The sequence below is a fragment of the Stigmatopora nigra genome, unplaced genomic scaffold (assembly GCF_051989575.1).
Source record: "Stigmatopora nigra isolate UIUO_SnigA unplaced genomic scaffold, RoL_Snig_1.1 HiC_scaffold_26, whole genome shotgun sequence".
Taxonomy (NCBI): domain Eukaryota; kingdom Metazoa; phylum Chordata; class Actinopteri; order Syngnathiformes; family Syngnathidae; genus Stigmatopora; species Stigmatopora nigra.
The window spans coordinates 761,982-775,719 of NW_027551605.1; the positions used below are offsets into that span (position 1 = coordinate 761,982).

At 37.2% G+C, this 13,738-nt stretch overlaps 1 protein-coding gene across 2 annotated transcripts in view; it reads right to left on the minus strand.

Annotated features, from left to right (window-relative positions):
- Nucleotides 1-13,738, minus strand: part of LOC144192354 (glutamate receptor ionotropic, kainate 2) — a 66,709-nt gene that overhangs the window by 24,670 nt on the left and 28,301 nt on the right. For both annotated transcript variants that reach the window (XM_077711388.1, XM_077711387.1), the window contains exons 5-6: nt 11,567-11,620; nt 8,977-9,150 (exon numbers count right to left, since the gene is read on the minus strand). In XM_077711388.1, coding sequence (XP_077567514.1) covers nt 8,977-9,150; nt 11,567-11,620 — 228 coding nt within the window. The remainder of the gene's footprint in view (nt 1-8,976; nt 9,151-11,566; nt 11,621-13,738) is intronic.

Sequence of the window (13,738 nt, forward strand, 5' to 3'; positions counted from 1 at the left end):
AAGCATGCTTTGGACTGGTGGATGAGGCTGTTTACATGCTGTGAAAAGTCTGCACACAATTACAATTTGGCAAGAATATGGACTCCTGTCGAGGAGCTAATCAGACTCCTGCACATGTGCTAAAGCGACTCCTTAGCAAATCTAAAGAGTGAATTAACACGCTATTAATAAATGTTAAATGCAATAAAGGAACACTTGTTATTATTGCCGTTAGCATTTTGTTCTGTTTTGGTGAGATTCAAACTTCATTAATTCAGAGACATCAGGCTTGTTTTCATTTGGCCTTTGAGCTCATTTTATATTAGTAAATGACTATACTATTACTAATTCCAAATTAGGATGCCAAAAAAGATAAGAGTAATATGTTAATGAGCCAAGGCACACATTTAACAGAGAACTACAAATCCCATATCATATTCATTTGATTAACGGTACATCTTGTTTCTTGTTAATCAGAACAATTAGTAAGTAACTTGTTATTTTACAGTGTTGGGGTATTTAGCTATTTTACGACCTATAAGGTGCACCATCAAAGTTTATTTTCATGCAAAAAGAGCAAGAAATGATACTGCCAATTAGTATATCAAAAGACTTTGTCTTGTTTTTTAGCAGTTTCTTTTATTGATAAATAACTGTTCTACTTTAACTTCCTAGTATGTTAACTGCAATATTTGTAATTTTATTTTCCTGCAAAAAGAGCAAGAAATTATACTCCCAATTAGTACATCAATAGACTGTCTTGTTTTTTTTATCAGTTTTTTTAAATTAATAAATACATGTTCTACTTTAACTTCGTAGTATGTTAACTGCAATAATATTTGTCATTTGACTACTATTTGCAGCATGGAAAATACAATTGAAGTCAGTATTCATATATGAGACATATTTAGAATTTTGGAGGCAAAAAATAAAGGACTTAAAGAGCACTTAATACTCCAAGAAAATACAGCAATATAAATTGATAGTGACCATAAAATACCAATTGTTTTTCCTTTCTCTCCAAGATAAACAAATGGAAAAAGGTAAACGAACAATTGCCCAGTACTTTGCAATTTGCAGCGTAAAACTATTTTATACAGTTAACACTTGTGTTAACATTATTTCCAGCACCCAGTCATATTGTTTGTTGTTTTTTTTGGCCCCGTTCCATTATCGATGTAGCCATTCAGCCGTTGAGTGTCGTACTGTGTGACTCACATTTGGCCATAAAAGTGAATTGCTGCATTGCAAGGTGCACAAAGCAGAGATAGAATGCGTGGAAAAAGCTGAAATGTGAGAAAGAGAGGTGATTTATAAGGCATATTCTGGCTTCTAAGCAGGCACTTGTCGGATGATTTAGGTGAGTAATGCTGCATCATGCCGTTTCATCTCGCCCTCTCTCATTCTTTCCCTTCTCTCTGTCAATATCTTCTTTTATTCTCTTCATTTTTCCTTTCACATCCATCCCTCTCGTACACATTTTCATTACATTATCAAAGTGAGAGGCGGTACCATTATCAGCCCTGCTATTTTGTCTTCTTTTGTGGCTTTTGTCTCTCACTATCTCCTGTCGCAATTCGACATTCAAAGCAACACTACTGTCTTTATTTATTCATGCGTACCTTTTTTTTATCACAAGAAAATAAAACTTTTTCTATCCAGGAAACCGTGAGTAATAGATGTAGTGATGGTGCCAAATTTATGTGAAAGTACATTCTATCCTACTCAAGATGTAGGAAATGCTTGAAAGAATATAAAGCCCTAAAAGTTTTTTTTGTCTAAAGAGAAAGCTTGTGGTGATAGAGGGAATAAAATACATGTAATTTTTTGTGTGTATTGTTACCATGCAATAAATACATGCATAATTAGCCTGACTCTATGACTTTCCATGCAATTCTTATTGATTCCTTCATAGTTTTGCAACACCTTTCCTCTTCTCTAACCTTTGGTGGCTTTTCTGTTTCCCTGCCAGCAAAAACATATCCAGAGAAGAAATTTACAACTGTCTGGAAAACAAAACTGAAAGCTAAACGTCCTTGTAAGTTTGCTGAAACACCATGTAACTTTTTTAATTTGATGGAGTCATTAAAAGCTGCGGTGCAGAGTTATCCAAGTAGATCCTTCAAGTGACAGCTGGCTTCCCACTTTTCACCAATTAGCAGCATGTCACGGACTGGTATGTCTTATCAAAACAGGGTTTAACATGAGGACCTTTCCCTTCAGCTTTAAACTGCCTCCGGGCTTGCTTAGCTAGAAGACTACAGGAGGCTACAGGCTACCCTTTAAAAGAAGCCAATTTGGCTATTTGTGTTTACATGTGATGTTTTTCTGCACTTATGTGCAGCATGCGTGACGATGGCTGTCCATTTTAAGTGGGAGAAGATTTATCATAACATGAGAGTCCAAATATTTTCCCTAGAGGAAAATATGGAAACAGAATTAATGGCTCTCAGAGTCAATTTGTCGCAATTGACGATTGTAACCATCCCATAAGTGGAAAAACAAAGTTAACACTGTCAATAACATGTAAAAAATATAGTTGAAGAGATCTTGACGATATGGAAATGCACTGAATTCACTTTCATTTGAACTTTTCACTTTTATAGCCAAATAAAAGTTATCCAATCCAATCCAAGTCCCAAATCTGTTAACATAGAACAGGAATCAGGAATCTTTTCTACAGAGAGAGCATTAAACAATTCATATTTTCAAATATTATGCCTTGAGAGCCATACACAGAATTTAAAAGTAAACAAACATGAAAATATGTGCATTTTAAAAATGAATTTCACCACTTTTAAAGTAGAAAAGGTCTCCTATTGGTGCAGTTTCCATATTTTAAGCTCACAAGTTATCAGACAGCCATATGCACCTATCAAAAGAGCCGCATATGGCTCCTGAGCCATAGTCTCCTTACCCCTGACATTTAAGCATTAACAGACTTAATAAACAATCAACTAAATTATATAATTTAACCAAGCTGGTACACAGCCATAAAGAAAAAAACATCCTCTCATCCTCCTTTTCATCGCATCCCCAAATAAAATACACAAATTATAATACACAAAAAGCCAAAGGCGGAAAAAAACATTCTTTATGTAACGCCATTAGATATTTGCTGAGCTACCGAGATTAGACGTAGGACATTTTCAAAGTTTTTGTCCAAGGTTTGAGGCATTACTTACAGCTTGTCATTGCTTTGATTTGCTCACTCATCCTTCCTTTTTCTTTGTGTGTGATGTTGTGTTCTTGTATTTTTTTTTCTCATGATAACGCTCTATATTCTGCACAGTGTGACGCCTGTCTTTATGAGTAGGTGGGAGGGCCGCTTCCACCAGCGCTGATGGCTTGTCACTATCACCCCCTCCTCCCCCAAGGCCAGGCAATATTCCTGAGCACTAGTGTGACCGTGACACACATGCCCCCCCGCTGCCTCAACTCATGATGGCCGTGCAGCCTTCTAAGGTACTTCTATATCTTAGCAACACTGCAGAACATTTCCAATGTAATGACTTAGATCTTTGCGCATTACATTGTGCAACATAACTGCTGCTGATGTGTGCTACACTCATACAAATATTTAACATTTAAAATGTTTTTTTTTCTCAAAACGCATGAGGCAAGTATGTGTTGAGCTTTTAGTGAGTTATGGCACGTATATCATGATATCAATGCAGTCATAAGTATGCGCCTTAAGCCATATGTGGCTCATAATAACAAGAGTGACCTAAGCGGGAATATAAAGAAAATATAAGGCAATTGTGGAATAAGTAGAGGCGGTTATATTTGGTAAACTCAACAGTTTGGATGTGTAGAATAATTTAGGAGGTACTTTAAGGACTTTTTTGATGGTCAATGACAACACACAAGGTTTTGTAATAATAAATATTTAAGTAGGTTAAAAACGTAATCAATTCTCTGCTTTTTATGGTGAAATAAACAAATCAAATGGGTTTTAATTGCAACTAATCCTGACAAAAACCACCAAAATCCTTTAGCAATGTTCCTTGTACTTTTTGCCATCTAGATTCACTGATAGCCTTTGGATAATGTTAAGTATTCTTAGTAAACAAAGAAGAAAATTTATATTAAAACAACCCATTGACACTTTTAGATAACAAGAAATCCAATTTAATTGGGAGTGGCTGACAACAGCAAGCCAAGAACTACTAAAAAATAAAAAAGACCAATTAAAACCAATCGGAAAGACACTATTCTGCATTTCCACACTCCCTATTGGAACTATTCTAGCCAACAAAAGGGCAATAAGTATCATCCTGAAGCTTTTATTTCAAATAAAATCTGTCACATAGGGTGTCTTTAGGATGACCAACAGACACAGCATGACTACACAAGGCAATCTTCCTTGTAGACTATCTTCCTGCCACTTTCCCCCCCCAGCCCCCTCCCACAAAAAGGCTTCTATGGGCCAAGGGAGCACGATGGCTAATGATGTTGATGCTGTGCCAAGCCCAGCTGGTGGTGGCCGGCACAGGCCACCGAGTGTCCGCTCTCCACAGTCGTGGTCTTTAAAAAGCTTCTTTCTCTCCTTGGCCTACTGGGAACACAGCCTCGATCCAACCTTCACCTCCTAGAAATTAAAGCGGCATTTCTTTCCCTATGTTGTTGCCAATAAACAAGGTACGGTTGACTTTGATGGCACATTAACTACACCATTGGAACTGTAAATAATAATCACCTGTATGTGTATTTACGGATGCATTTTTGCTAACTAAGACCCGCCGTGCAATGTATGTTTAGCCGCTGGCAGGGTGCAATGAGTGATAAGCTTATACGCTGACTGATAACAGTGCTGAGCTGTCAGTCAAAGCTTCCGCTCCTTAATGGTTGCGGAATTATATTAGGTGTGGATGCTTGACGTGAGCACACCCGGTGCTGTGTAAAACTTAATTTAGGCTGCAAAGCTTTGAACAAATAAAATAAATCCGCAGTAAATGCTGAATCTAATATCCAGTAAATCCTATTTGTGCATTGATTCATTTTGGACAAAATTGTAGAATATGTCTGTCGTCTGACCAGAGGGGCTTGGATGGGAAAGCACTAAACTGCCCACAGAGGACTATGATTTGCTTGAAATGTCGTTTGAATGGAGCCAATGGGAATATGGGCGGATCGTGTAGTGTGGTTGTTAGACCTATGTAGCTCCCTGACAAAATGGAATCAGACAATAGAACAAAATGAATAGAGCACTCAATTTGGTTGAGATACCATAATTTCCGAAATCCTCTTTTTTTTTGCCTGAACATAAAAGCCAAGATTTTGCTAGATCAATACTCTAATGTAATATGAAAATCTCCAGTTTTTTTTTAATGCAAATTAGCATATACTTCCATTAGGAACAAAAAAGAAAATCATAATAATAGAATTATTTTCCATTCATTCAATTTCTGAACTACTTATCCCTGCAAGGTTTCTTAGGGGGTGCTGGAGCCTATCCCGGTCAACTATGGGGAGTAGGGGAAAGACACCCTGAATTCCATAGCACACATTAATGTACACAATTTAGAGTCTTCAAAAGGCTACTCTAGATGTGTGAAGAAAACGGAGTACCCGGATTTAACACACGCAAGCCTGGGGAAAACATTCAAACGCCACACAGTGAGGACCGACCTTGGGATTGAACCCTCACTCACACTCAGTCTAAATACATATGTATCTAAATAAATAAATCCTAAAATCCCCAAACACAAAAAAAAAAATAAGGTAAGCCCTCAGATTCAATGCATGCATGCTCCTTGTCACAATGTAACATCTCGGGGTCCTATTTTGATCAATTATTTTGCAAAAAGTGCTTACACATAGAATGCAAATGATGGCCCTGTCAAGTCTTTAACAAATCATAATAGAAAAAAATTATCTGGCTGCTAATTACACATAAATCTGCATGTATCCCAAGCATGAAAGAACGCGTTGTCCAATAAGAGTGGGAGGGCAAATGAATGTATGTTACAGACTTGGTGCAATGGGACATCACGAGTGCATGCATCATTTCCTGAGGATCCCTTGTAAGCAGGAAGCAATTTGTTTCCTATGGAGGCACACAGCTTTTAACAACGACTGAGAGAGGCAGGCGCATTACTGGATGGAATTGTGTTCACTAAAAACATTTTGGCTGTAAACTGCATCAAATTTTTGAGTGAAACAACTGTAGATGCCTCAAAACTATTTGATAACCTCAATTACATTATGTCATATAGATATTTATGCTTGGAAATGTGGTCACACAAAAGAAAAAGATGATTCTAATGGACTAACTCACAAATCTAGGCAACTAAAATATTAGAAACTGCACTTCCAAACCTTTAAAAATCACAAGAACAATTATTCTCAAATTGACATTAAGGAAATATGAAGGCAAATGTTTTATAACACCAATGAATTCATAAATATGAAGCATTAACAAGAAAAAATAGGTACAATGACAACAATTTGACTGAAAAACAAACTTCCCAAACGTCCTCTCACGTCGTACTTTCTACACTAATTCAAAAAGTGTGTAAAATCTTTCAGCGTTCTCGTTTAACAGCATCCCATAGGAAAAAAAGCCCCATCATGTCATATTTATTATTCAAATAACTGATCTCAATTAATGAGCCAGTCATTATAACGAGCTATTACAGCAGAATTTCCTATTGTGCGGATGACACCGGAGAACACTGATCCCGATGGGTAATTATAGCTCAATGAAACCGACATAAGTGAAATGATGCAGATGAAGAAAATGGTCGGGCTTTAATCCTTAGCGAGGCACACATCTGGGAATCTGTTTTTTTTTCTCTCCCTCCTTCAATTAAATCCGAGTACGTTCTGAGCTCTGTGAACGGGGATTTAAAAGGATCCGAATAGCAAAAAAGAAGAAGAATCTTATTAGCTAAAGGCAACAATTATAAGCAGAGGAGAAAATAATTATCAAGAATAGATCCATCCATACATCCGTCTGCAGCTTGTGGCTTTTTAATGGTGTTTAATTTACTTTTGATTGGCTTCCCCCTTGGGGAAACTCTCTTCAAAAAAAAAAAAAAATCCACAAACGAAGCTGACTAATCAAGTATCTTTAGTCTAAGCAGAGTTTCGACGCAACGGCACAGCTTGTTCATGGCTTCGAGGCCAAAAATGGCCTTCTCATTATGCGTCCTTGCCAAAGACAACGCTTCACATCACCTAAGGCGCAGTGTGTCACCGAGATTATCCACCCCTCCGCATTAACGACAGCATAAAGGTGGAGGAATGAAACACCCCACGTTGCCTTTTAATGCTTGCGGCGTACCCGCCCCCCCCCATCAATGACTGCCCTCTTCTAAGTCAATCAATCCAATCCTGGAAAAAATCACAAGGTGACACGGACAGTGGTTGCCGCGGTAACCACTGCCACACAACTGTTGCCTACCTCCAAAAGCCCACTGCGGCTTTATTATTTATTTTTTTCTCTCAAGTAGAGGGTAAGAACAAAGCGCAAAGGGAGAGGAAATAAAGAAGGGGGGGGGGTGGGCAAGGGTGAAAGGTCACTTTGTGCCTGCTGCAGTCTCCATTTTGCTTTTAATTGAACGATAGCCTCCGGGGTGATGCTGACACTCACCACAAGATACATGAAAAAAAAAAGAAGAGATATCTAAATACACGTGAGAAAACATTGAATTAAAAACATGATTATTCTTTTGCCTTCACCCCCAACCCTTTGCATTTATTATACTATAAAAGTGGCTTTTTATATTCACGCTCTTATCTTTGCAGTCACTCAATATGAAGAGTGGAACACTCTAAAGAATAAAATACATGAGCGCCAGGATTTATAAATAGTCGGCGCTAATGAAATACTCAATTGGGAGCCTCTGGATTTATGATTATTTAAAAGAGCCCCCCACTGAGCCTATAGTCTTTAGAGATGTGCCAATTTGTGACAAGCAAATGATTGAAGCAAACATTTATATGTACTTATTTCAAATGCAATTATAACATTTTCATTTAGCATGAGTTTGTTTGTCGACCACAAAAACAGAATATGGTTCATTACATGATGAATACCATAGAGTGGATTGGAAGCATAATTAGCAATTATCACCTTAAAATTTGGGGGTTATTCAATAAATAAATAAATAAAAACAGGACGTAGAAGTTAAAATTGGTTTGCAAGTGCACACTGAACAATAGAAACTACCGTATCTTCTGGACTATAAGTTGCATTGACGTATCAGGCGCATTTTTTAAATTTCTATTATAAACCAAGAATAAACATGTTAGACGACAACAAAATCTAAAAAAGTTAGGGATCAATATAAACCTTTTGTTATTTAAAAAAAATCCTTTCAAATCAGTTGTTTGACCTTTATTGTTCCTCTAAGTTGTTCTCTGATACTGGATCTTAAATATGTCAAGATGAAGGCTAGACCTGTTGATAGATGCTTGCGCTTTGAAGGTTGGCTGAGTAAATCGACTGTTTCCAACAACAAAAGCCAGGAAAGGACCTTGATTGTTCCTGACGAGCTCCGTATCTCCCTTTTCACTTTCAAATCACCTTATCCCACGCACTCTTGGACAGCAGCCCAAAAAAAACAAGGCCATTATTTACATCCAATCCGCTCCCCCCCTGGCAACCCGACCCAGTCGGTTCCCTTCCGTTCTACTCTCCCAGTGTCTCTGCATGAACATTGACAGATTGTCATATTTTGGCCACACTCCCAGAGGAGAGATGAGAGAGGCAGGAGGGCAGATAAATGCCTATTACCATCCACACCAGCTCATTACCGAACATCTGAGCACCAACAAAAAGCGCCGGGTAGAAGACCGTCATGCTATGATCACACACCATAAACAGCATCACTGCAGATCATAACATCAAACTTACGAGGAAAATGTGTAAAAAAAATACTTGGAGGCTGCCAACCTTTATGTAGCGGAACCACAATGCTTCAAACCTCATCGGCTATGGATGAATTTTACTGTGTTTAAAGTGGACAAATAATGTTTTTTTGGCCTTACCGTCATGAATCCATCCAGGAGGCCTGAATCCGGCTTGGGCGGAGCTTGTAGCCGTTCCATGGACCACTTCTCGATAATGGACGACACCTGAGAATTTTCAGTGTTGAGGATGCGAAAACCAGTCATGTTCACTCCACTGAAACGGTAGGGTTCCATGTCCAAGGCGAAAAGGTCCTAAAAGCACATAATTTACATGTTGTTTTCTCATATATTTTATAGAAAAATAGTAAAAAAAAAAAAAAAAAAAAAAAAAAAAATATATATATATATATATATATATATATATATATATATATATATATATATATATATATATATATATATATATATATATATATATATATATGCAGTTATATATATGCCATTGATGTTTTTTTCTGTGATGCTACTGCTGGCTAAAGCGTTATATTTTTTCCCGTTTATTTTTCAATTTTGTCAAGGTTACAGGTAGGCGTTTGGTGTGCTGCCATTTGTCACACAAGCACGTAGAAGGACAACCCAATTGTCCTGCATTTTGGCACTCGTGGCCGACACAGTAGTGTTGACACAGCAGCCGGAAATGAAGCGACACTGTCGCTGTTTGCTGCCTGGACCTGAAAGTGGTGTGCTATGTTGGCAGGTTACCAACATACAGCCAGGAGAGTTGGACTTCAAGTCTGACAGAGTGCTTGATGATAAAGTCGCCTGGCAAGCAGCATGCAGTCAAAGTCCACAGACAGTACACAAAATTAATATACAGACTAATGTGTAGTGACTTGTGACATTTTTCCTTCAAAATATTGGTGTGGGTACCATATTGTCTGGACTATAAGTCGCCGAACCTGCGACAACAACTCAAATGCAACTAATGTAAGTTTCTCTCTGACCAAAACAGCCTTTTATTTTTAATTTTAGGTTATATTAATCTGAAAAAAATGTTATATTCAAAGGAATATGTTGAATTTTCCAATTAAGCCTGTAATAATAATAGTATATTTTTAGTCTATCCTTCTAATGAGAACACATTTGTTCTATAAAAAGTACTTTTTGACCAGATCATTGCATTTTTATTTGTCTTCCATATATTAACTTGGTGTCATAACAATTTGTCCTTTTTTTCCCCTTGAAAATATGCAAGGTTTTAATTCCTATGGCCTTAAGACATACAACTGCTAGTTATCTTTAATTGGCATTAGAAGCTTGAGGGTGTCTTTTGAAAACATTCTCCAAGGGTTCCTGGACCCAAAAAAAAAGTACGAGACCCCCAGCATTAATGAATTTTGCCTGGGGCGGGTGCTGTGGCATCTTGCTCAGTACATTTCCACACATACATTAGTTAGACTAGTGAAATATTTTGACAGCTCGTGTTATTTAGACATTTCTCCTTGTCCGTCCTAGTTAGCATGACAAAGTAAGATTGGAATAATCTCAGTGGCTATATATAAACCGCATCTGCTGTCAATGGCTTCATCTTCTTTGTCTTTTGGATAAAAGCACCCGTGGAGAAGGAAGGCATGGGCAGACAGCCCGATCTGTAGCTTGATCTGAATCTATACATGCAAGACACATTTGACTTCAAACACAATTTCCAGTCGCTTGCAAAAAAAAAAACGCGACAGTGATCATTCTGTCCATTTAGCGTTTTCCCAAGGCAATGACTGCAAGAAAAAAACTAAATATAAAACATAATCCTATGTGTAATCTTGTCTTTTCATATACCATAATGCATTCACACTTCATGCAAATAAAGAAACGGGTCTTGAAAAGGTTGCAAAAAGGACGACAACAAATATTCACCAGTATTTGTGTCTATTTTCAATCAATGCCATGCATTCAAATGCAAATTTTTTTGCTCAGAATGTTTCGGAAAAAGGAACAATTTACACCGAATGGCGCATAAGGTTCTCGTCAAACCTGGTACAGAATTTAATGGGGTGTGTCCCCAAACCTTTACGTGTGGTAGTAATTAGTTTGGATGGTCAAGCTTGTCACATGTCATTTCCAAGTCAGTCTTGTTCAAGCGCTGTCATTTAGTGCCAAGGTAACAAAGTGTCACATGTTTATTAGGGCCATAATGGACTTAATAGCTGACAGTACATCCTCGTCAGGGCTATTAGCCCAGCTAGAAGACCTCCAATTTTCACTCGAGTTCAGCCAATGTGTGTGCCTTGTTTCATCTACGTCTCTCTTTGTAGAGTCTTGATCAAACAACAAATGCTGTCAGAGGCACGCTACAATATTTCCAAACTGCTTTTGCTTTCACCGCTTATGATTCAGGATGGCAAATTTTGGGTGCATAAGGTTGGTCTGGGATTTGTGAAATCAATTGAAGTTGAATGTGATGAAATTTCAAAGGGTGTATTTATAGTTAGCTGTCTGCAAAGTTCAACCTTGTCAATCACAACAAAGTCAGCTGATAGTTTAAATAATGGGGAGTTGTTTTTGAACTGGATGAGTTATTCTCAGAGACCAAAGACACAGCAGGTAAACAGCGGAGAATTGGACAAGCAATTCGACTAATGGAGCCGAGCAAAAAAAATAAATAAAAAATAACAATGACAACACATCATTTAATCAAGGCAATATAAAAAAAAAATGGCAGTTGACTCACCAGGGTGGTAAAAATATAGTGATAGTACTCTGTCATCATCCCCATGGCCAGTGCCTGCAGGTCAAAAGAGCAATCAAAATGAATGACCTAATGGTTTTGGAGCTTTTCATTTTTTCCTTTTTTCATTTTTCACTTTCATTTACTCTTTATTCATGAAGTGCATCCCCGTTTCATTAAATCGCTGCCATTTCAGAATGCCACCCATGAGACAATGATGGTGCATTTCGATCTATTAAAACAAGAATTAGAAATGGCTTTCTGTTTGAGAGTGCCATCACGTCTCAGTCGCCTCTCGTCAGTCAAACAAGTTTCATTTTTTGGTGACTAAATGAAAATATGACATTCAGGGCGACAGATGAAAAAGAGATTAAAAACTCCAGAACGGAAATGATCTTTAAACTAAAAAATGTGTTTACTTGGGCCAAAAGCTCCCTTTCTCATTTTCAATTTTTGAAAGTGACATTATCTGTGAACTCATCAATCATTTTATTTTGCATACACACAAATAACTTCATTTTCACGGTATATTTGAGTCCGTCTAACATACCGTCACAGACAAAAAGTACAAAAGGTACAGCTATGCCTCATTCTACTGTGTATTTGAACTGTGCATTGCCTTTTCAGGACCATGGACAGCTCTAGAAAAAGTCATTTAGTGGTAATCAACCAGTACATCAATTTTCAAAAAAATGATTACCAATAAATGACTTTTTTCTAGAGCTGTCCATGGTCCTGAAAAGCCAATGCACAGTTTAAATACACAGTAGAATGAGGCATAACTGTACCTTTTGTATTTGTATCTTATAAGGCTGCCAGGATTGTTCTGAAATGCCTCGACTTTTTCTTTTCTCTTTGAAAATATTATCGTGTGAGCTAATGTTTCGTCAATTATAACTTCCGCCTCTTTAACTATTATGCTCGTATCCCTGTCAATGGTTGTTTAGCAGGAAATATTATAATTCACAACAGTTGGGGGAGCCCCTGAGCAAAAATGTTCCTAACTGCTGCTTTAATTCTTCGATAAATAATCATTCTTGTTGTTTCCCGTCGAGACGCAGCTGTAAAGGCAATTCAGCCAACAATATGCTGCCGGGACAACGTCCATTCATTAAGACGCCCCGCGGTTCCCATAAAGAATGTGCTTCTATTAAACGAATTTAGCATGCATGTGTGTGAGATTAGATATTCTAATTAAAACCCTCTATTGTGTCATGAAGACCGGTGGGTTCGCCGCAAAGATCTCATATTTTATAAAGCGATTACAGATGCATGGAGCAAGACACTATCTTAATCATTTTCATCAGTTTTTCCAAGAGTAATAACTAGAGCTAAGGGGTAGATAGGCTAGGTTTGGATGATAATGACTTTATTAAAATTTTAAACTTTTTTCCTTGCAATAGTCAACTCAAAATGCCATTTTTCACTAAAAATTGATTCTTTTTCTATGTTGTTAAAATGTGCTATAGCTGCAAAGAGTGTAATTCAAAATAAATACATATTGGGAATAATTTCTCACTGGTTTACGGGAGGGAAAAAAAGGGTCACTTCAAGGTTTCATTATTAAAATTGTAGTCCATAAAAATACTCCACGGTTGCTTATTTGTGCAGTTTTCACACGTGAGCTGAAAAATGCAATACCTGCATTGCCAGGGATTTGGCACAATAAGACTAGATGAAAATCTCATTATTAATACTTGTTCCGAGTCACTGGTTTCAAAGAAATAGCTCAAATACATTCCAGACGAAAGATATGGACTATCTAGCATTCCTAGATACCTATAACTAGTCCAGTATACCATCTTTTCCTTCCCTGTTGTCTTGGAATGAATGTTATTTATGTTATGTTTACTATTTTAGACCATGGACTAAATTAAATCTGTATATTTATTATTTGTGTTTATTTCTGCTGCAAGTATTTATGTGAAAATCTCTAATTGTGTTTGTCCTGTCATTTCAAAACCATTTATTCCCCAATTTGTTGTGTACTCTATATGACATGTAATGTAATATGATAAGGGTATATTGTTCCATTTTTCATTTTCATATTCACTCCGACCACAATGTGGCTAGTGATAAAAATGAATTTGACAACCATGAACTAATAACCATTCACACAGATGCCCACCATTAGAAAAGTTTTCACAAAAGAAAAACAGATGATAACTGCTGTCA